Source organism: Ictidomys tridecemlineatus, chromosome 5, assembly GCF_052094955.1.
Source record: "Ictidomys tridecemlineatus isolate mIctTri1 chromosome 5, mIctTri1.hap1, whole genome shotgun sequence".
Classification (NCBI taxonomy): Eukaryota; Metazoa; Chordata; class Mammalia; order Rodentia; family Sciuridae; genus Ictidomys; species Ictidomys tridecemlineatus.
Window position 1 is genome coordinate 185,928,049 of NC_135481.1, and position 20,925 is coordinate 185,948,973.

Here is a 20,925-nt window from a genome sequence, read left to right on the forward strand (position 1 = left end):
GGGGCAAAGCCAGAGCCAGGCAAGGATGCTGACTCTCTTCTGTGGAGTGGGCGTGGTGACCACTGCCTTCCAGAGAGGCCAGGAGCCTGGTGCATTTGTCCCCGTTAGTTGTGGTGATCGTGTCTATTTTTGCATTACTTCTTTTTTTTTTTTTTTTTTTTAGAGAGAGAGAATTTTTAATATTTATTTTTTAGTTCTCGGCGGACACAACATCTTTGTTGGTATGTGGTGCTGAGGATCGAACCCGGGCCGCACGCATGCCAGGCGAGCGCGCTACCGCTTGAGCCACATCCCCAGCCCTTTGCATTACTTCTTGATGTCTTTTATTGACTAGAAACAAGTGACATCAACTCCTGTCAGCAGTGGGGTCCAGGGTCCTGCAGCGGCCCACAGCACTGGGCTTGCTCACAAGGCACATTCCTAGCCCCTCTGGCAGGCCCTGTGGGTGGATAAGGCTCCAGGCCCAAGGATGGGGAGGTCACGGCTCTGAGTCCTACAGCCTGTATGTAGCCAGGGTGGGAATCCAGTGTGGGCTTTTGGGGGCCAGCATCCTGGACCTCAGACAGCCTGGGCACGGCTTGTCTGTGTGGTCCTGGGCAGATTCCTTAACCTCTCTGAGCCTCAGCCATAGTGCTAGGTGCTAGATTTCCAAGTGGACAGACTTATGCCAGCATTATGCTCAGCACAACAAGAACATTTATCAGGAGAAAAGACCTTATCGGAGAGAAAATTGTATTTGATATTTTGGAAACAAAGCACGAAAGCCTTCGGCATGGGATACAAGAAACCCTCAGTTGGACGGTCGTTCTTACAGATCTTCACTGAATTTCAAACCTTCTCATAGCGTGGGCAGAGGGCCCGGGTCCCTTTCCTAGGCTTAGGACCTCAGGGACTTATGGGAGGCCCCTCAGTTTCTTCATCCACAGAAGAGAGAGTTCTAGCAACTTGACAGGCTTGTTGTGAGGATTAAATAATAAAATCAGAAATTGTTCCCATAGGCTGTCATACCCATTTTCCTGATGAGGAAAGTGAGACGCTGTCACTTAGTTAAAAAAAAAAATAATTCCAGAGGATGAAAGCAACAAGCCCAGGATTTGAACCTGGCAGCCTGGCCCCGGGCTGAGCTTGTGACCCGGGTGCACTCGCACTTGGCCGGTGGTGGTGGTGGGCCTGGAGCTGGGCACGTGGGGCTGGTCTGTTGGAGCCTGAGGCGTCCCAGGCCTGTGCCTTACTCTGGTCCTCTTCATCCCGCAGCCTCTCGCCCCGCCCGCCCGCCCCCAGCGGCTCCCTGGTCCTGATGCGTATCTCACGTGAGACTTTCACGTGAAATCGCACTCTCAGCGGGGCCCACGCTGCAGCTGCCACATTCACTGCCTCTGTCTTTTGAGTCGCGCTTTATCTGTGCAGAGGGAGTGTTCTCACGGCCCACCAGGGGCCGGCAGGAGCAGGGCCCGCTGCTTTGATTGTTTCCTCTTTAGATCTCTGTGAGGTGCATCTCTCTGTGTCTATGACCCGCTGGGCTGAGGGCTGTGCATCGTTGGTCTTTGATCTAGGTCTCTGTGCAGAGGGGAGGAGCAGCAGCTTCTTCAGAACAACTGTTGCTTTGGTACCTGGGGCCAAGGCCAAGTTCAGAAGGACTGACTGGCTTTCGGCAGCTCCCCACCACCCTGAGTCTCGCCTTGCTCATCTCTACTGTGGGGCTGGTCGTGGTAGCCTTGGGGTTCCAACGAGATGACAGGGCACAGCTCCGGGATCAGGGCTGGTATACAGTAGGTGCTCACTGGCCCATCTCACAGCAGCCTTTGAGGTCATGGTCCCTGCTCTTTGCTGTCCACTCTCTGTACGTCCTAGGTCATGGAGCCTCCAAGTCACCGTCTGCTGTGCTAGCCCATCCTGGCTGCTTTCACGACTGTCAGATGAGGCCACGTTTAGGGTCGGAATCAAGAAGCTGGATTCGTTGCTGTAGGTCACACAGCGTGTCTTTCTAAATCAAGCACGAGCTGGTCTTTGCAGGGTCTTGGAAGCCTGAGCCCTGAGATAGGACATCCAGAAGCCGGAGGCTCTGGGGCTGGCTGTCCCCAGCTGAGCACCTGTGGCTATTGGAGTGGGATTATTGAAGGTCTCTTGATTTTCAGAGGTTGCGTGATTGAAAGCTGTTCCTGCTGGCCCAAATGGACCTTAACCTGGTTTGGGGATCATTTGTTTGTCGCTTAGGACAGTGGACAAAAAATGGCCCATCTTCTCCTGCAGATTTAGAAAACAGGCAGAAAGCTGGGGACTGTCGGCGTCGCTGCAGGACTGGGCGCTCCGTGAAGGCAGGGCTATGTCCCAAACTCTGTGGTGCACCTGGCATCTAGCGAAACACCTGGCCCAGCACCCAATAGATACCACTCGACGAACCGCTGTTGTCCACTCTGTGGCCTCCTAATCCCTTTGCTTCTCTCTCTTTTCAGTGCCTTGTGGTTATTTACTCAAAGTTTTGGATTCCCGGGCAGGCAGATTCACTTATTATAAATGCCCGGTGTTTGGGAACCTGCTCCTTGGCACATATGGATCCTTGTACATGATCCAACAAAGGCACCGGCTGGTCTCACTGTGCCTCAGCACGTTCAAGTTAGATCTTAGGCCCAGGCCAGAAGGAGGACGAGTCGGAGGAGGTCAAGAGGGGCTGACCTCCAACCGGAGGGAGACGTTGCACCTTTCAAACGAAGGAAAAGGATGTCAGGCGGGTGTGAGGCTAATCGCTGGGGAAGGCTGAGGGGTGGAGGGGGACGGCCGGTGGCCTGGGTTTCTCAGTGACGTGGGAGACAAGGTTGCCTGTCAGATGGAGGGGATGGGGGCTGTAAGGGGACATGAGTTTAGCAAATAATAAATAAAATAGATAACACTCAGCACTTGTCACAATAGTTAACTCTGTGAGACGTTGTTACAGACATTAACTCACGTCAGATGCCTGAAAACAGAGACTGAGAACCCGGGAGTTAGGAAGAGCGCCTGCCATCGTCACTGTCTCATAGGTGAGGAAACTGAGGCAAGAAGGTCACACAGCCAGGACGTGGTGGAACCAAAGCTCAGACTCGGGAGTCCATGTCTGATGTGGTCGGTCACACCACGCAGAAGTGGATTAAGTCCAAAGCCGATCTTAGATGGACCCAAGAATGTGGATTTATAAAAGCAAGACTGTGAGGCAGAATGCTTTGCCAGAAAAAAAAAAAAAAGAACCTCAGAAGAGTTGGATTTCAGTGAGTAGAGAAATGGGGGAGAGTGTTCTGGGCTGGTGAAGGACAGTGGGCCAGGGAAAGGGCCACGCTGAGGACTCTGGGAGCTGAGGCTCAGGACTGGTTGCCCTGGAGGGTCCTGGAGACAAGGCTAAGTGACTGCATAGTCCCAGGTGGGGTTAGGATCTGAGGAGTGAGGCGACTTCCCAAAGACCACGGGCCATAGTCGGGGTGAGGGCGGGGTGGTGGGGGAGCTGAGCAGAAAGCTTTTGCAGGTGATTGGATCTGGGGATGTAGGAGGAAAGGAGTCCAGTGTGGGTGTCCTGACGTGTGACCCGGTGGAGGTCTCACCTTCTGTTAGGACGAGGGAGTGCAAGAGAAGAAGCAAGTCCGTGCACGGGTCAGGAATTCAGGGTGGGATGTGTTATATTTGAGGTGCTCAGAAGCCAAATGGGGGAATGTCTTTGGGGAAATTGCATATTGAAATTTGGAAATAACTTACCTAAAGATGAAGATTTAAGGGTTGATGACATGTGGCAACCCTGAAAAGCCATGACCTTTTCCAGGGAAAGTGTAAATAGAGTAAGAGAAAATACCAGACCCACTTATCTGCCCACGATCCCACTCATTCATCCATCCCGCTCTATCTACCCAGTCACCTGCCCATCAGGGCATCTCCCCACGCATCCAAATGCCCAGCCCAACCATTCATGTGTTGATCTCATCCACCATCCCAGTTGTCTTCCTGTACACATCACTTCACACTCATTCAGCCTTACTGTCATCCATCCATTCATCTGTTCTTTCCTCTCATCCCAACCATCTAATCCAGCCCTCCATCTACTCATCCATCCATCCATCCATCCATTCCTTCATCCCATTCATAAATGATCTCATTAATATTTAGTAGTTGATGTTGATTACATGTTGAAAACATAATAGTGTAAATGAATAGAACACATCATTAAAAATAATTTCACTTGTTTATATTTCCTTTTTAAACTATAAATACTAGAAGACTTCAAATTTCACATAGCTTACATTTATGACTTGCCTTACATTCTGTTGGACAGTGCTGATTTATACCATCCATCATCCATCCATCCGTCATCTATCTATCCATCATCCATCCACCCACCCATCATTCATCCACGTATTTATCAACCTGTCTACCCTCTCATTTATCCCGTCATCTATTCCCATCATCCCTTTCATCCCACCACTTAACTATGTGTCCATCCCATAGATACTCAGTTTAAATCCATCTTGAATCAGTGGCTCTGTGCGTGAGAAGAACAGGGAAACGGAGGCCTGGAGCCACTAAGGAATAGAGGGAGCTGGGATCTGACTCTAAGATGAGGGCTCCTCACTCTTCACTTAGGCCATGTATTTGTTAAGTTTCCTTTAAGATAAAAACAAAACAAAACAACAACAACAAATTCTTGGGGGCAGGGAGAACATGGTGCTTAAGTTGGAGGGTGACTGTTGGAATAGGGGCCCGGAGCCCCTCTTGCTGAGGGGAGCCACACAATGTGGCGGAGACAGATGTTTTAGAAGTCTCTGTGAGCCGTGTCCTTGGTGGCCGTCATGAAAGGGTTATCCCCACACATTCGATATTTGCAAAAATGTGGGTTCTTTCAGATTCCAAAACTCATTTCCATGACAAAACTCTTGGGAAGAGAAGATGAAGGCCTGGCTTTTGCAGAACAATCTTCCAGCTGTAATGAGGACTGAAGATGGCAATGGGAAAGGGAATTATAATTAGAATATGAAATGGGGAAAATTAATCTATTCCAGTCAGTGGTAAGAGGATGTTCTCCTGACGTTTTGTGGCAATTCTTATGCTGTTGTTTCTTCCTACAGTTTTTTCTTCACGTTTTAAAATACGTGTGGTGTGGAAGACTTTTGGCTGAGGGATTGATAAACTGTGAATAGGCGCAGGGTTTCAGTCCCTTGTGCCCTTGCTTTGCCCATCTCTTGTGTGCACGTGAGGTGTGCGTTTGTGTCCACGCCGGTGTGAGTTACCTCGTGCAGTTCGGATGCCTGGTGCACCTCCGGGTGCCTGCCAACCCACCCTTCCTGCGTGTGCACAGCGTCTCTGGTGCACAACCTGTTCTGCTCTGGCATTGGTTTGTGCTGGTTGGTGCCGCCTGTGGACGAGGGACATGTGTGCCTGAGTGCTCTCTGGAACACAGGACTGTGCTTGACATGGGTCCACAAGAACACAGGTTTGTGGTGCGTGTGCCCACGCTTGTGCACACTGCGGAGGTCGCAGTGTTCACCTCAGCATCCACTGGGTGGTGGGTGTAGACCTGCTTTCCATCTGTGCCTGTGTGTAGGGGGGCCGCCCTGTTGTGTCTGCAGGAAGAGGCCACTCTGTGACCTCCTGCTTGGTTACAAGATCTTTCCCAGAAAGAGTCCCTTGCGGGGAGGGCTAAGGGCATAATCCTCAGGCCACGGTGCCCTGGAGGCCAAGCCAGAGGGAGCACGGACCCTGTGAGTGGGGTCCCCTCCTTCCTCCCTTCCCCACTCCAGGGGCTCTGCCACAGTGGAGCACAGACAGCAGAGGACAGACAACAGGCCACCTCTTACCTCAGGGCCTCTGTTCACAGCGTGCTCCAGGGCACTGGGCAAGGATCCCGTGGGCCTGGCCTGGGACCTCCACCAACCAAGTCCTTACAGAAAGCCAGAAGCGAGCTTGGCTCTGGCCCGTGGCAACTCCTTCTTAGATGACAGCTGGATAAACAAGTGAGTGGATTAGCCCTTGGGTCATGCCCTGGAGACCTCTGGGAATCCACTGGCCTCGTCCCTTGCCTGTTCCACCTGCTGGTTCCTGCAACCCCCCATCAGGGTCTTCTTGAGAGACCACAGCCCAGACGGCTCACTGTGGGCAGTTCCTCCCTCTCCTGAGCTTCCTGCATTGTCAAGCACCTGCTGTGTGCCAGGCCCTGAGCTAATGGTTGACTACATGGAAGGATCTAGAAAGGCCTCTGTCTCTGCTGTGAAGGGGCTCACAGCCTCCTGGGGAGGTAGAGTAAGGACAAAGCAAAACATGAAATGTTGCTTGAGTCTCCCCGCAACTGTGTGACTTTTGGCAAGGCGACCCTCCTCCAGGGAAAAGAACTTTCTCCCCTGGGCTGTCGCACAGGTTAGATGAGCTCTTCCATGTGAAGCCCGACTCTCATCGCCAGGTGTGTTCACGCACTCGCCGGCTACGTGTCCTCGGCCCTCTGTGCATGTCGGGAGTATTTACAAGTGGTGACTGTCACAGGTTTGGAGGACACCTTTCTCCTCTGTTCCTGTGTCACTTCATGTTATGCTTCTAGCTAGACCTTACCATTTGGTTGCTGCTGCTATATGAAATGTTTCCAGTGCTGAGTTAAACTTCGTCCTCCTCCATTTCCAGTTATTCTGTTAGGATAGAGTTATACATTATCTATCTTTTTTTAAAAAAAATATATATATATATTTTAGTTTTAGGTGGACACAACATCTTCATTTTATTTTTATGGGATGTTGAGGATCGAACCCAACGCCCCACACATGCCAGGCGAGCGCGATACCGCTTGAGCCACATCCCCAGCCCATACATTAAGTATCTTTTTTGAAAAGATTTTGCTTTTATCAAAGTGCTCAGTGGCCATGGTGATGAATCAAGTGTTACCCAGTAGTTTTTGTTGAAAGTTTTTCTACCCTGCCAAATTCCTAGTGCCTCTCCTGATGCCAGCCTCTATCCGTCATTGATGTTCAGAGATGACCAGGACTCAGCTCCAACCCCCATGTTGCTTCTACTCTGGGGCATGTGACAGATGTGGGACAGACTGGGCTGTGAGAGGGACAGTGGAGGTGGTGACTCCTAGAGGAGGCAGCCTGAGAGCAGTGCCTTGAAGTCTGAGCTCTGAGAGCAAGGTGGTGGGCGGAGCCCTGCACCTGGGGTCAGTGCCCAGACTCTGGGAATGACCCAGTCTTTCCTTTGGATAATCCAGCAGTCACCAAGGAACATTGCCCATCTGTGCTGCTGAGAGACAGCCAGTCCCACTGCCTAGTTGGAAGCCTGGCCTGTCAGAAACCATCTGAACATCCGAATTGACTCCTTTACTCATTCATTGAGCATCTACTGCAGGCCAGGCACTCTTCTCAGAGCTTGGGAGGCATCAGTGTGCAGATAGACTAAGATTCCTGACTCTCGGGAGTCTCTAATTTAAAAGGGGGATCCAACTTTAAGTAATGAACATGGTAGTTAGTCTTTTTTTTTTTTTTTTTGCCTCTGTGACTAAAAGAACTGACAAGAACAATTTTAGAGGAGGAAAAGTTTATTTGGGGCTCAGAGGTTTCAGTCTGTGGATAGTCGGCTGTCTTTGCTCTGGGCGAAAGATGTGAGGCAGAACATCATGGAGGAAGGACGTGGAGAAGGAAAGCCGCTCAGGACAGGGTAATCAGGAAGCAGAGCTCTGCTCACCAGGGACAAAATACAACCCCCAAAGGCATGTCCCCAGTGACCCATCTCCTCCAGCCACCCCCCACCTGCTGCAGTTACCACCCACTTAGTCCATATCATGGATAAAGCCCTTGGTTGGGGCCACACGTGTCACAACCCAATCATTGCACCGCCCTCGAGCTCTCTGGCTTTGCCTCATCCATGAGCTTTGGGGGGACACCCCATAGCCAAGCCCCATCACCTGGTAAATAGTCACAGAGAATGCTAGAAGGCCAGGGGCTGTGGAAGAAGGAGCAAGGTCAGGCAGGGCAAGGCCAAGCATGGGGAGTGGGGGCAGCAGGTGGGCGCTCAGAGCCTGGTGGCAGCGGAGGCCGAGCTGGCATCGAGGCCTCTGAGGGAAGGCGGCCACGGACAGCTCCTTTCACGGCCTCCACGAGGGCCACTTGGTGGTGTCTGTCACAGGCACCGTGGCTCATGCTGTTGGACTCAGAGATTGCACAAGCGGATCCTGCAGATAAACTCACACTCCCGCACACTGACCAGGGCACAGGAATACTCACGGCCACCGCGCCGGACTAGCAAAGGCTAGGACATGCAGCTGCCCTGTGCTCTGCCCGCCAGGGGTGCGCTGCCTCCCAACTACGGCACTCCAGGTCCCGGCGGGAAGGATTCTGTCCCGACATAAAGCACTTTCCGGGATGCACTGCTACACACAAAGTCAGGGACGGAGCAGTATGCCTGCAGACTGCAGAGGGTCTCCCAGGGGACCCTCTGGGGAGGGCAGCAGGTGATGGGGTGGAGGAAGAAGGAGGCGTTTCACTGTGTTGCCGTTTGTACTTTTGGAATTTCTGACCGTGTGAATATATCCTAATAAATTGTTCAATTTTTAAAAAATGGCCAGCTGTCCCCAGTGCTATGATTGCTGACTGCAAATGGCTCACAGTGGGTCCTCTGGATATTGTCCCTGGCCCAGTGGGGGCCACCTTGCTCAGAAGGTTATACTTCCCCATGTTCCCCAAGGGCAGCCCACAGCCAGTGACCAATTTGCAGAGACCACAAAAGGCCACCCCTAACTCTGCAGTGCAGTCCACAGCCCGGAGCTGCCCAGGGGTCAGGCTGAAGTGAGTCTCCAGCCCCTTCTGACCTCACTTAGCTCCACCATGCCCTGTCCCCTTCCCTCCCTGCCTCACAGGTGAGGTCTTTGAACCCTTGCCTCAGGCTCTGCTTCTGGGGAAGACACCCCCTGGAGGTGGGGAAGCACTTGGAATTCAGTAAAGGGCAATATGTGTCTGGTGCTCTGAATCGCCACACCCTGTGAGGAGGGGACTGCCACCCTGTGTGCATAGGACCTTAGAGGTTCAGAAGCCAGCTCAAGGTCAGGGTGAAGAGAGCGGGTTCTCCCCCGGCACCTGCTCTCTATTGCAGCTTCCTTGACTTGGGATTGTTGTTCCTCTGCATGGTTTCAGCCCTCGCTGCCTGCAGCCTCTAGTGGCCTTAGGGGGAGGGGGCAGAGTCACTTTGGATGGGATGACTTGGGGGCCTGTCTGGAGCAGGCTGTCATGACCCAAAAGCTCTGGAGATCTTGGCCTCGACCTGGAACCCAGGATTCCAGATCTAGCCTGCCCAGAGAGAGACTCCTGTGGATTCTAGGGCTGGGAGGCTGGAGCCTGGCAGGCAGGCCCTGTGCCTGTGGACAAGGTCTGGAGGGCGGAGAGCTTTTCCTGCCTTGATTCTCCTGGTGATTACTGGCTAACTGGCCTTCAGGGGCCGCAGAACAGGGGATGCTCCTTCCGCCCCAGAGAGCCCTGCTGAATCGAGGCCTCGGGCGTCCTGGGCCCCAGGGTTTGCAGCTGCAGGCTCCACAGCCCCTCCACTGGTCACAGTCCCCCGACCTCCTCTGGCTGCTTCTCCTGGTGCCACCTGAGAACATTTTAATCAGAGCTGCTTCTCTCTCTCTGTTCTAGTTTGATGGTGACAGTGCCTACGTGGGGATGAGTGACGGAAACCCAGAGCTCCTGTCAACCAGCCAGGTGGGTGCGCGTCCCCCTTGAGTGGGGGTCTCAACCTTGGGCTGGCTGGAGCCCAGCTGCTCCTGGGGTACAGAGGCTGGAGGGTACAGAGCTGGGGGGCCTGGCTCTCTACCGTCCCCTCTCGGAATCTTTACAGATACCAGTTGAGTCCTTACAAGGGACAAACTGGGACCGTAGTGTTTGCTGTAAATCAACTTCCTGGTGACCGTTGACTTGAAATGGACATCATCAAGAACTTGCTAGAAATCAAGTGCACTTCCCACATTCTGCATGCGCGTGGCAAATGTCCCCTCAGTGAGTGGCGTTTCTGGTGCTGCCTGCCTGGGGCTCGGCTCCCGGGGGCCTTGCTGTGTATGGACGTGCCCGAGCCCAGGCACAGGGTGGCAAGGCTGACTCACCCCCTGTGAGTTGTCTAAGGCCACTGGAGAGGCTTGTGACGTGGCCCAAAGGGAGGAGAGCAGAGGCTTCCTGTGGGGCCCTCCCTGATGGTGAACGGGGCCGAGCACGGCTGTCCCAACCCATGCCCAGTCCTCCAGGGGTCTCACATGCCTGCTGGAGTCAGAGTTTCCACTGAGAGCTGAAAACTAACATTTCTCCTCCCTGGGAGCATCCTCACTGCCAAGTGGGACTCTGGGGACTGTCCTCACTAAAGGCCAGGATGCTGGGGACTGTGACTCCAGGGAGAGTCCTCACCACAGGCTGTGGTATCACAGAGGATGTCCCCTAAGGCAGTGGTGGCTTCAGGGTGGCACTCGCTCAGGGTGCTGGAGTTTCCTGGCTGCTGACAGACTTGGGGAGCTGGAGGACAGCCTGGATCCAGAGAGTCTCCCTAACTTGAGACTTTATGATGAAGACATCAAGATCCTCTGAGATTAACTAAATCCATCCAGTGGCACGAGGCAACCTTTTGTGAGCAACTTTGGCAAATGCATTCTCGATATCTTACACTGAATCAGTTTTGCTATACACACTCCTTGAAATGTAGTGACTTAAAACCACAAATATTTATGTAGCTTCTGGTTCCATGGGTTGGCAGTTTGGCTGGGTTCAGCTGGGTGGCTATTCTGTTTTGCCTAGAATCTTTTAAGCCCCAAGGACTGGTTGGTCTGGGGTCTGCTTCTGCTCCATGGGGCCTCTCATCCTCCAGCAGGCTAGCCTGAGGCACTCACAAAACAAGGGAAGGGTTCCCAGAGCAACCAGGGCAGAGTTGTAAGACCTCTTGAGGCCTAGACTTGAAGTGGCGCCTCTGTACCACCAGCTCTTTCTATTGACCAGAGCCAGACACAGTCTTATCTGGATTCAAGGAATGGTGAAGTAGACTCCACCTGTTGATGGGAGGGGTGCAAAGCATTGTGGTCTTTATATAAAATTGCTCATCTAGGAAACATAGGGGATTGGTTCATGCTGATTTTGCTAAAGAATATCTCCGACTCTTCCCAGACCTACAGTGCCCTGTGGCTCAGGGGTACTCTACCAGCCTCTACTCTATAATGGCAGGAGTTCTGTATATTTCCTTCCAGTATTTTCTCTGAAGCGTCTACTTGAACTCACACAAACACAGACACCCTTTCCCTGTGCACCGTCTCACTGACTGCAGGAATTATACTGTCCCAGTTACTGAAGGTGACAAACGTGTGGGCAAAATACAGCTCTCGTAGCCAATAGCAGGTCCAGAGACTGAACCCGCTAAATGTCATAAAATGTATTTTATTTTATAGATATTGTTTTATAGATATTGTTAATTAGTAGATCCACCCATCCAGCAAATGTATGTCAGGCATCTGTGATGGACGAGGCTCTGGATGTGAGTAGGAAGCCTTTTCTGGAAAACATTTCCTTCTAGAAAGTCCTATTTGATCATTTTACATTAAAGACTTGCTTTTTAATGTAAAACTTTTCCTGAAATAACATCTTCTTTACTTGGAAAATTCAGCCTGGACTGAGGCTCCCCTGGGTGTGTATTAGCCAACAGTCCCCCTTTTAAAAAATTTTCAAGCCAGCCCTTGTGGGCTTGAACTTGCTTTTGCAAACGCACACTCCATTGTTTGGTTTCTGCAAGTCTCCACAGAATTCCTGCATAGCTGCCTTCACTTTCATAAATCATCACTTCCCCCACCCCTGGACCTTGCATTTCTTTTGTGCCATCTTTCCCAGGTGACCGGAGAACGAGAGGGTTGGTCCTTCACTAAGGCCGCAGCCCCACCAACAGCCTTCAGGGCTGGAGGGCTTGTTAGAGACCAGCTCTCCTCCTGCTGAGAGCAGCCATATCCGGGAGTTGCAGGAATTGTTATTTCCTGTTCCTTTGGCTCAGGAAGAAGGAGATTTCCTGGGAAGAGATGAAGAGGAGAGGAAGGAGGCTTGGGCCTCTGCAGACCTGGATTCAGATTCTAGCTCTGTCATGCCCCAGCATGGAGTAGATATTGCATGCAAATGCTTTCACCTTCCTGTTAAGAAGAGAGTCAGCCTGCCTCTTGGGGTGCTAGGAGAAGGAAACGAGGTGCAGGCAGGGGTTCTGTGGGTGACTCAGTAGATTCTTTAGCAGGCCAGGGCACCCATGTCCAGCTACTGTGAGGGCTGACTGCCAACTACTTGTAGCTGCCTCTTTTCTGGAATAGAGGCCTCTGCCCATGGGATCCATGAACCAGAGGAGGCACAGCTAGTGGCCTGGAAGCCCACCCCATTTCCTCAGAGGGGGACCAACTTTGCAGCTCCCCATGGAGCCCAGCTGAGACAGTGTCCGTGCTCGGCCCCGTCCTGGCCTGTCCTGCTCCCTTCTCTCCCCTCACCTGAGAGCCCTTCTGCCCTGTCACCTTTGCAGGAATCCCCACCCCAGACTCAAGTTCTAGGGCCTCCGAGTGTGCAAGGCACCACTGTTCAGAAAACCTAGTTGTGACTCATTCTTATTGTTTTTATTACCATAAATAATTCTTTGGTCACACCAGATGAGTTTCTGCTCACCTCTGTGTGTCTGCAGACACTTGTTTCCTCCGGTGGGAACCCCCGAGCCCTTTTCACCCAGTAAATGCCTATTTGTTCCTTTCGGGGGCACTGCAAATGTCAGCTCCTCATGTATCTTCCTGCCACGGGTAATTTTCCACTCATGGCTCTAAAAACCGTTTCTGCTAAAGATCTCATGACTTTTCCTAAGGATTATTGAAAGAACGTGTGTGTGTGTGTGTGTGTGTGTCTGTCTGTGTGTGTGTGACAGAGTTGGGGAGATTGGGATTGAATGACGTGATCAGATTTACAGTTTTAGAAGTTCCCCATGGCAGGAGTGGACACGAGAGACAGCTGGGAGGGTGTGCTCGTTGGCCCACTGGAAGACTGTGTTGTCCTAGATTGTGGCAGAGCCAGAGGAGATGGAGAGAAGTGCATGATCTGAGGTGTGTTTTGGAAACAAAGTCAGCAGGTCTTGATGATGATGGACGTGGAGGAAAAGAGAAATGGGGGAGTGGTGCTGCCCCCCCAGGCTTCTCGCATGAGCCCATTTTCCAGCATTTTCTGAGCTGGGGAAGAGCTGGAGAGGTGTATGAGGTCAGATTTGGACAAGTGGCCTTTGAGATTCTCATTTAAGTGGAAAAATCCAAATGGGTGGACGGTGGTCCAAGTCTGGAGCTCAGGGGAGATGTAAATTGGAAGCCCTCCGACCAGGCATCAAAGTGAGAAGAGCAGAGGATCAGTGACCATTAAAAGCTGATCTCCAATATCTGAAGGCAAACAGAAGAAGGGGAGTCTGACATAGCTTGAGAAGGAGAGGTTTGGAAAGTGGTAGAACACGAAGTTTCAAAGCCAAGGGCAGAGTAATTCAAGAAAGATGAAACTGAGTAAAAAATGACAGGGGATCCAATTCTTATCAAAAGATAAATTTTAAGTAGATCAAAGATTCAAATGTATTCAAAGAAAACGTAAAGGCACCAGCAAAACAACCTTTAATATACTTTACAGCTTTTGAGCAGGGAAGACGTTTCTATGACTATAAACCTTAGAAGAAAAAGCTTAAAAATTGGACCATAAACTAATATAAAATAGCTTTTGTATGGCCCAAGCAGCATGAGTAAAATAAAAATGGAAAATTGGACAAGAATATTTTCAACTCACAACATAGTTGGAGGACTAACTTCCTTAACATATAAAGAGCTACTAGAAATCAATACAAGACCCTGGTAGAAAAATGGGAAGAAGACATTCACTAGTTTACAGTGAAGGTGATGTTGATGGAACTTACATACATGAATAGGTATGAAGAATAGTGCATAAGAGAAACAAATTAAAATGGCCATTTTTCACCTATAAAAAGCGAAAGGTTTGTTAACACACTCTGTCAGAGTTCTTGTGGGAAAACTGATTCTCCACACTGCTATATGGAGAATGAACTAACGTAACACCTAAGGAGGGCAAATTGGCAACGTCTATCAAAGTTACAAATGCACTGACCTTTAGCCCAGCAATTCTCTTTTGAGAAACATGTCCCACTAATATAAGTGCGTCCATAAAAAAAAAATGACATATTCAAGATCATTCATTTTGTTATTTTGATACAAGATTGGAAACAACTCAAATGGCCAACAATATGGATCTAGTTAAATAAAATATGTGCGTCTATCAAGTAGTACACCATACAGCCCAATGAAAGAACGAGGACGCTGAAGTGAAGTAGAAGTTCTTGAGAGCATTACTTATGGAAAAAAACAAGGTATAAAACAGTAGGTTCAGTGTGTTACTATTTATTAAAAAAAGGCATATTTCTAGGTGCTTATATTTGATTAATGTAACTCTGGAAAGATATGGAAACTAGTACAAGTGATTTTGTGCACTGTGTGTGTGTGGCATTTGTACTTGTGCACGCGCGCATGTATGTATGTGTTATAGAGGGCAGCAGAGACTTTTCACTGTTCCTTTTAATATTTAGGGGTATGTGAGTCATCTTCCATCTTTGTAACAAATACCTGAGATAATAGACTTAAAGGGAAGAAAGGTTTATTTTGGCTCATAGTTCTAGAAATTTCAGTTCATGGCTGCTTGGCCCTGTTGCTTTGGGTCTATAGAAGCACGGCAGTTCAGGGTGGAGCATATGGCAGAGGAGGCCTGGTCACCTCATGGTGCTGGAAAGCAAAGATAGACAGGAAGGGTCCCAATATCCCCTTCAGGGGTTGGCCTAACGACCTAACTTCCTTCCACTAGGCTCCACCCCCTCGAGGTTCGGCCACCTCCCAATTTACCGCAGGCTGTTGACCAAGTATTTAGCACATGGGTCTTTGAGGGACATTCAAGATCCAAACTCTAGCAAACTATAGGGGCTTTAAACCTTTTATAATTTCAAAAAGTTAAATGAAGCCTAAACAAGAAGGGGAGGCCCATCGAGTCACGTGCCTCTGGGGGATTGGTGGAGATAAAAGTTGAAACAGGTCCAATAGTTCTAGGAAAAAGAAAGCCATTGTGGACCTCAGTAAGAAGTGGGGTTGATGGGAGGGGACGTGCTGCGGGTCCCATGGGTGGCCCTAGGAGGGAGCTGGCGGTGAGGATGTGTCAACACTGAGTAGGGACAACACCTGTGAGAAGTCTAGCCGGGCAGGGCCAGGCCAAGGGCCAGAGCTCAATGAGATGAGGACTTCAGAGAGGGTCTTTTCAAAAGATGAAAGTCTTCAGAGTGTCCAGACATCAGTGGAAGGTGTCCAGGGGAGTGTGGAGTTCACGACTCAGAGAGGGAACATGAATCCAGGCTTTAAGTTTTCAGATGGTGTTGGGGGGTGGGGGGATCCTGCCCAGAGGGGGAGGCCAGGCCTTAGCTGGGAGCCATGACATCGAGGCACAGAGGAGAAAGAAGTGTGGCTTTGTAAATGGGTTGGCTGGGCACCCGGAGCCTGGAGGCTTCTGTCCTCATGGAGGGCTGGTGGGCAGGGATCTGGAGGGTCAGAGCCGGGAGGGGTGGTCTGAAGAGGGGCAGAGGGTCTGGGGTATTTGTCCTGGGACGTGGGAGAATGCACTACTGTGGGATGGACACAGAGACGGGTAAACCAGGATAAGGAGTTGACTAGGCAGGTAGGTGGACAGACAGGCAGAAGGACACTTGATTCCCACCCACCCCCAAGGAGAGACATGAAGGACCAGAAATCTAAGCTGGGTGCTGAGAGAAGATGAGAGAGCCGGGGTTCAGAGAGGGCAGGGCACAGGGGCCAACCGGGCAGTGGAGACGCCTAGTCAGAGGGGAAAGGGGGCCCATGGTCTTGAAGGTGAGCGGCCAGGTGCTTTGACAGGCTCCTGGGTGCATTCTGGGAGCAGAGAGCTGAGGCAGCTGGGAAGACAAGAGCCCAGAACCCAGCATCCACGGGGTGGCTGAGCTGAAGGGACCTGGGAGGCTGCTGGGTGGGGTGGATGGGAAGCTGGAGCCGGGAGCTGAAGCCTGGGAGCCTGGAGGTGCAGCATGAGGGGCTGGTGCTGCCAGAGCCGGTGAGCAAGGAGCTGGGGATCCGTAGGGACCTGGATGGTGGTCTGGATGGGGCAGTGGAGAGGGAGGGATGGAAGGTGGATGGAGGTGAGTGGAAGGGGTGTTCTAAGACCCATGGGAAATAGGGGATTTTATTCTCCCTACAGCAAGAGCAAAAGTGACCCAGGAACTATTTGCAAGACAGAAACTGCACAGTAGGGCATGGAGGTTGTGGGGGAGGTGCTTACAACTTGAGGTGCTCACAGAGGAGTCCTGGGGTCTCCAGAGCTAGGTGAGTACCACCAAATATGAGCGCAGCCAGGTGCAAGCATCACCCAGTAGGAGCAGCCCCTCCAGCACCTTGCTCAGTACGCCTCATGGCAAAGGCTTCCTGTGCCTCACACACTCCTGCATTCACTAGGCTGCAAGAACTTTGACTCAGCAGATTCTTGCTCCTGGTTCCCAGCACCCCTGAGGTCAGCTCAGCAGATCCCTTTGTAAGTCCCCAAGGATGCTTGGTCTTCCTTGCCATTCAGATCAGGTATGGATCTAGGGTGGGTGGATAGCACAGTCAGGAGGCCAGAGATGGGGCTGGCCAGCCTGTGAAGGAGGGAGCTGGGACCTGCAGTCTCTGGACACTGAAGTCCTTATGATCGTGAACTGCTGGCCTCCCTCCAGGAGGGGGCAGTGTGGGATGCCTAGAACATAGGGGGAGGAGGGATGAGCCAGAAGCTGAGTCTGAAGTTGTGTCCCACCCTTTTCTTGGGTCAGTTGGTGTCTTGCTGAACCTCAGTTTCCCTACACTAACAATCAGGAAGGATTGTTGGGTTTTCTCTAAACAACCTCAACGATGACATTGATTATATTTTTTAGTTCCCATGCACTTCCTGGGGCGCAGGCACCAGGTCCAAATGTTTTGCCTGGCTAGTCTCATTTCTGTCTCACCGACTCTCAGGTGGGAACTGTTGCTGTCCCCATTTTGCAGATGAGGAAACTGTAAATTGGAGAGGCAGGTGGTTGAAGCTTCTCAAAACAAAACCTCTCTCCAATAAATGCATGGGAGGCAGGAGACCCTCCTGCCGTTTCCATTCCTGGAATCCAAGACTCTAGGCTTTAGTAACTCTGGCCTCTGAGTCTGTGTACATTGTAAAGGGCAAAGATGACATGGCTTTTATTGCTTTAATTAAAACCTGAGTGAAGAGCTTGCGATTCATATGAAAATGAAATTGTTTCGCCTGCTGTGGTGCGGAGAAGGCAAGAGCAGCGATTACTGCTAAGATTACAAACAATCAAAGAGAAAAGGCCTTTTGCAAGCATTTCCTATTAAAGCCACAAACATCACACTTTAAAAATAATTATGGTTGTGTTATCGGAACATGATTCATGAATTCTGCATAAATATGAGGGGCCCTAAAGGAACCTGCTTCAAGACCACAGATTTTGTTCAAATCTGATGAAATTTAATATCATTTCACAGCTGGAGAATAAAATGCAAAGTGGGGGAAAACCCTACCCCGTCCGTGTACATGGAGAGTCGGGGACATGTCACACTGCACTAATGAGCCCTCCCCACCTGCCTAAAAGCACGCTCAGAAAAAACACGCACAAGTCTCTCTTGTTTTCATTGTGAGAAAACCGCTGAGGAATTGGTACTTCCAATCTTAAAATCTTAGTTTTGCATCCCAGGGGCTAAAAGCGTATTTTATTGTCGAACCCTGGATTCCTGCCTGCGAGAAGTCACGGAGGCATGAGGGCAGACTTGGGGGAGGACCTTGGTCTGCATTTATTGTGCCTCCTGCGTAATAAAGATGTTTCTCATACAATGCCCTGCGTGTTTACAGCCTATAGTTTTGTTTCCTTCCAACTATTATAAGAGAAATTGAATCCCAGGAAACATTCACTCTCTCTGGAAGGGATGGAAACAATGAGGATAGTGCGGGAAGTGTACGTGCTGGGGGAGGGGCCAGCCCTGGGTTGGAAACACAATTTCAAGGATTTTTTGTAAAAACAGCATCCAGCATCCCTCCCCCTCTCCTGGCCACCTTGAACTCAGCATCCTCTGTGCGGCCTGGCTCTTGGCTGGGGAGAGTCAGAGGGCCTTGAATTCACACATCTGTCCATCAGTATTTGTGAGCTCACAACCATAACTAAGGAGAAATGAGTTGACACGAGGAACTTTCTAGAATGGCACTGGCTCTTGGCTTCTGGAGGGTCAGGAGGCTGAGTCTTGCCCTTCTGCAGCCCTTCCCATTGTGTGCCCTTGATCAGGTCATTTGTTCTCTCTGTGTCTGTCGATGGGCTCCTACAGGTGTCTCTGAGGGACCTTCCAGATTATGGCTGGTGGCCCAGGGCTGGCCTCCTCCACCCCTGCCCAAGTGCCTGTATGACCTTGACCAGATTGTTTAACCTCTCAAAAGGCCAGAGACTGACCTTCCTCACATGACTGAGTCCCACCAGTAAAGAAGAAGCCCGGAGGTGGGGACAATGACTGAGTGACCTTCCAGTCAACCAGAGTCACAAGAAAATGCTGTTGGTTGGCTGGGTACGGGGAATGACCTGAGAAAATAGAAAACCTCGTCTCGACCCTTCGTGGCTGGGAGAGCTTGGGCAAGTTAACCCCCCTTTCCTGAGACTTCCATTTCACTTTAGAAATCCCTCACAGTGATTCAGGTTAGAGTAAATAAGATGCATTTATACCCCCCAAAGTGATTATTTGGGTGCTTGGTCCATGGCAAATGGCAGTTAGCCTGAGGTGCTGTTAATACCCTTGCTACAGATGGGAAAACCCAGGTCACACGCCCAGGGCTTGGTGGGCCCAGGAGTCAGATGTCACATGCAATCAGCAATCTTAGCCAATGAAAATCAGATCGTTAAGGGTTGAGATTGAAAAGGGGCTATCTTGCTTTAAAATGTGCCAATAAAAAGCCCATGAAATCACACAAAACTAGTGACAGATGCCTCTGGATCATTTCTAGCCTGTTGGAGACCGGCAAGCCTCCTCACCCAGCAACGGCCACCTTCTGACCAGCCTGGTTTGCCCAGGCTCTTGACTCAACGGCTCATAACACTAACAGGCCTTCTGGGGTCCACACGGACAGTCTCCATGTCTCACCCACTCTCGCCCAAGGCCCTGATGGGGGAGAACGGCCTGTGAGGCAGTGCCCTGCCAGGCCTGGCATCCTCCTCCTGGCTCTGCAGGGCTCTGGTGAGTCGATGGTGGTTCTGGGCTCCAGTGCTCCTGCTTCTGCCCCGTTCTGCCTGTGTGACCTTGGCCAGATGGCTAAGCCCCTCTTGGCCTTGCTTCCCACCTCTGGAAAGTGGGAGTGGTAACATCACCTTATAGGCCAGTGCACACACCCAGAAGTAGGGGCGAGGGGCCTGGCTGGGCCTGTGTGGTGAGGACCGGAGCATGATAAAGCGATTGTGTTAGTCTTTGAAGTTTAGGGAAGAAAGGCGAAGTAGCAAAGGAGCTAGGGGAACGTTCACTCCATTTTCTGTGAATATTTGTGCCTGTAACTAGAGTGGGATGGAGAGGGGAGGTGAGGCTGGTGTTTTGGGCAAACAGAAGTCCAGCCCTCAGCACCGTGGGCCTCAACAGATGTGTACTTTTCCCAGGTGGCAGAGTCTGTGCCACACAAATGCCCAGGGGCACCAACTCCATGTCGAGGGCAGCTCCCAGGTCAGGGGAAGGGGTGTAGGTCCTCGAGAAGAGGAAGGGCAGGGAGGGCCGAGTGAGCCATGGTTGGCGTTGGAGAGCAAATGGATGGGAAGGATTGGAGAGAATCTTGCTGTGCATCATGAGATGGAACCTTCCTCTTCAAAGTACCACAGGAAAACCTGCGGTCAAGGTCCCTCGTAATTGCTCAAGGGCTTTTAGTAAAAGGTGAAAGGTTTATTCAATCTGAAGAGAAACCAGAAGGGCGTTTAGATGAGGCTCCGTGTTGCAATGGCCCCGTGGGTGGATGGGTTGTGGCTGGTGGTTTAACTGTGTGATGTCTTGCTGCTGACTTGAAGAAATAATGATTGGAGATAGCGAGAAGGACTACAGCAGGGGGAGGGGGAGGGAAACATTTTTAAAATTTTCCAACCAGATGGAGAAAATAAAAAAGACAAAAAAAAAAAAAAATCAAGTTAACAAGGATCTGGAGGAACTGGCTCCTGATACAGGGCTGCATAGATCGGTACAACTATTTTAGAAAACCAGTGCTCGGTATCAAAAGCTGAATATTTATGTCTCCAACCAGCAATTCTACTCCACACACACACTTTCATGTGTTCACCAAGACGTCAAAGAATGTTCCTCGCAGCTTTTTTTTTCCCCCCCACTAAAGAACAAAACGGGAAATGGTCCAAATGGCCACCAGTAGTGGACTGGATAAATGTTGCAGAATAGCCCTACCTGGCAGGATAGTCTCCAGCCACAACAGTGAACAACTTGGAACTACCTGCCATAATTCAGGTCCATCTGCCAAACGTTTCCTTTAGCAAAAGGAGCCGGACCGTAAAGGGCATTTTATATGATGCTCCTTACACACCACACACAAACAGGCACAGCTGGTCGGTAGTGATAGAAGTGTGAACTGCAGTTTCACTGGGAGGAGATGGGTAGTGACAAAGAGGCTTTGAGGGTCCTCGGGGGTCCTGGAAGGTTTTTCTCTCTTCTTTTGAGCGGGTTACACAAATCTGTTTGCTTTGCGAACATGTATTGAGCTGTACTCTTAGGACATGCATGTTTCTGTTGGTTTCTTCTGTTTCAATAAAGAGAGAAAAAGAATTCAAGCTGTCATGTTTGCACAGATGCCTCCATTTTTAGAG

At 50.7% G+C, this 20,925-nt stretch overlaps 1 protein-coding gene across 6 annotated transcripts in view; it reads left to right on the plus strand.

Annotated features, from left to right (window-relative positions):
- Tox2 (TOX high mobility group box family member 2) overlaps positions 1-20,925 on the plus strand; it is a 126,272-nt gene that overhangs the window by 38,546 nt on the left and 66,801 nt on the right. For 5 of the 6 annotated variants that reach the window (XM_078051833.1, XM_078051834.1, XM_005327121.4 and 2 more), the window contains exon 2: positions 9,621-9,686. The exons of the other annotated variant lie outside the window; for it this stretch is intronic. In XM_078051833.1, the coding sequence (XP_077907959.1) occupies positions 9,621-9,686 (66 nt within the window). The remainder of the gene's footprint in view (positions 1-9,620; positions 9,687-20,925) is intronic. 6 annotated transcript variants of the gene reach the window in all.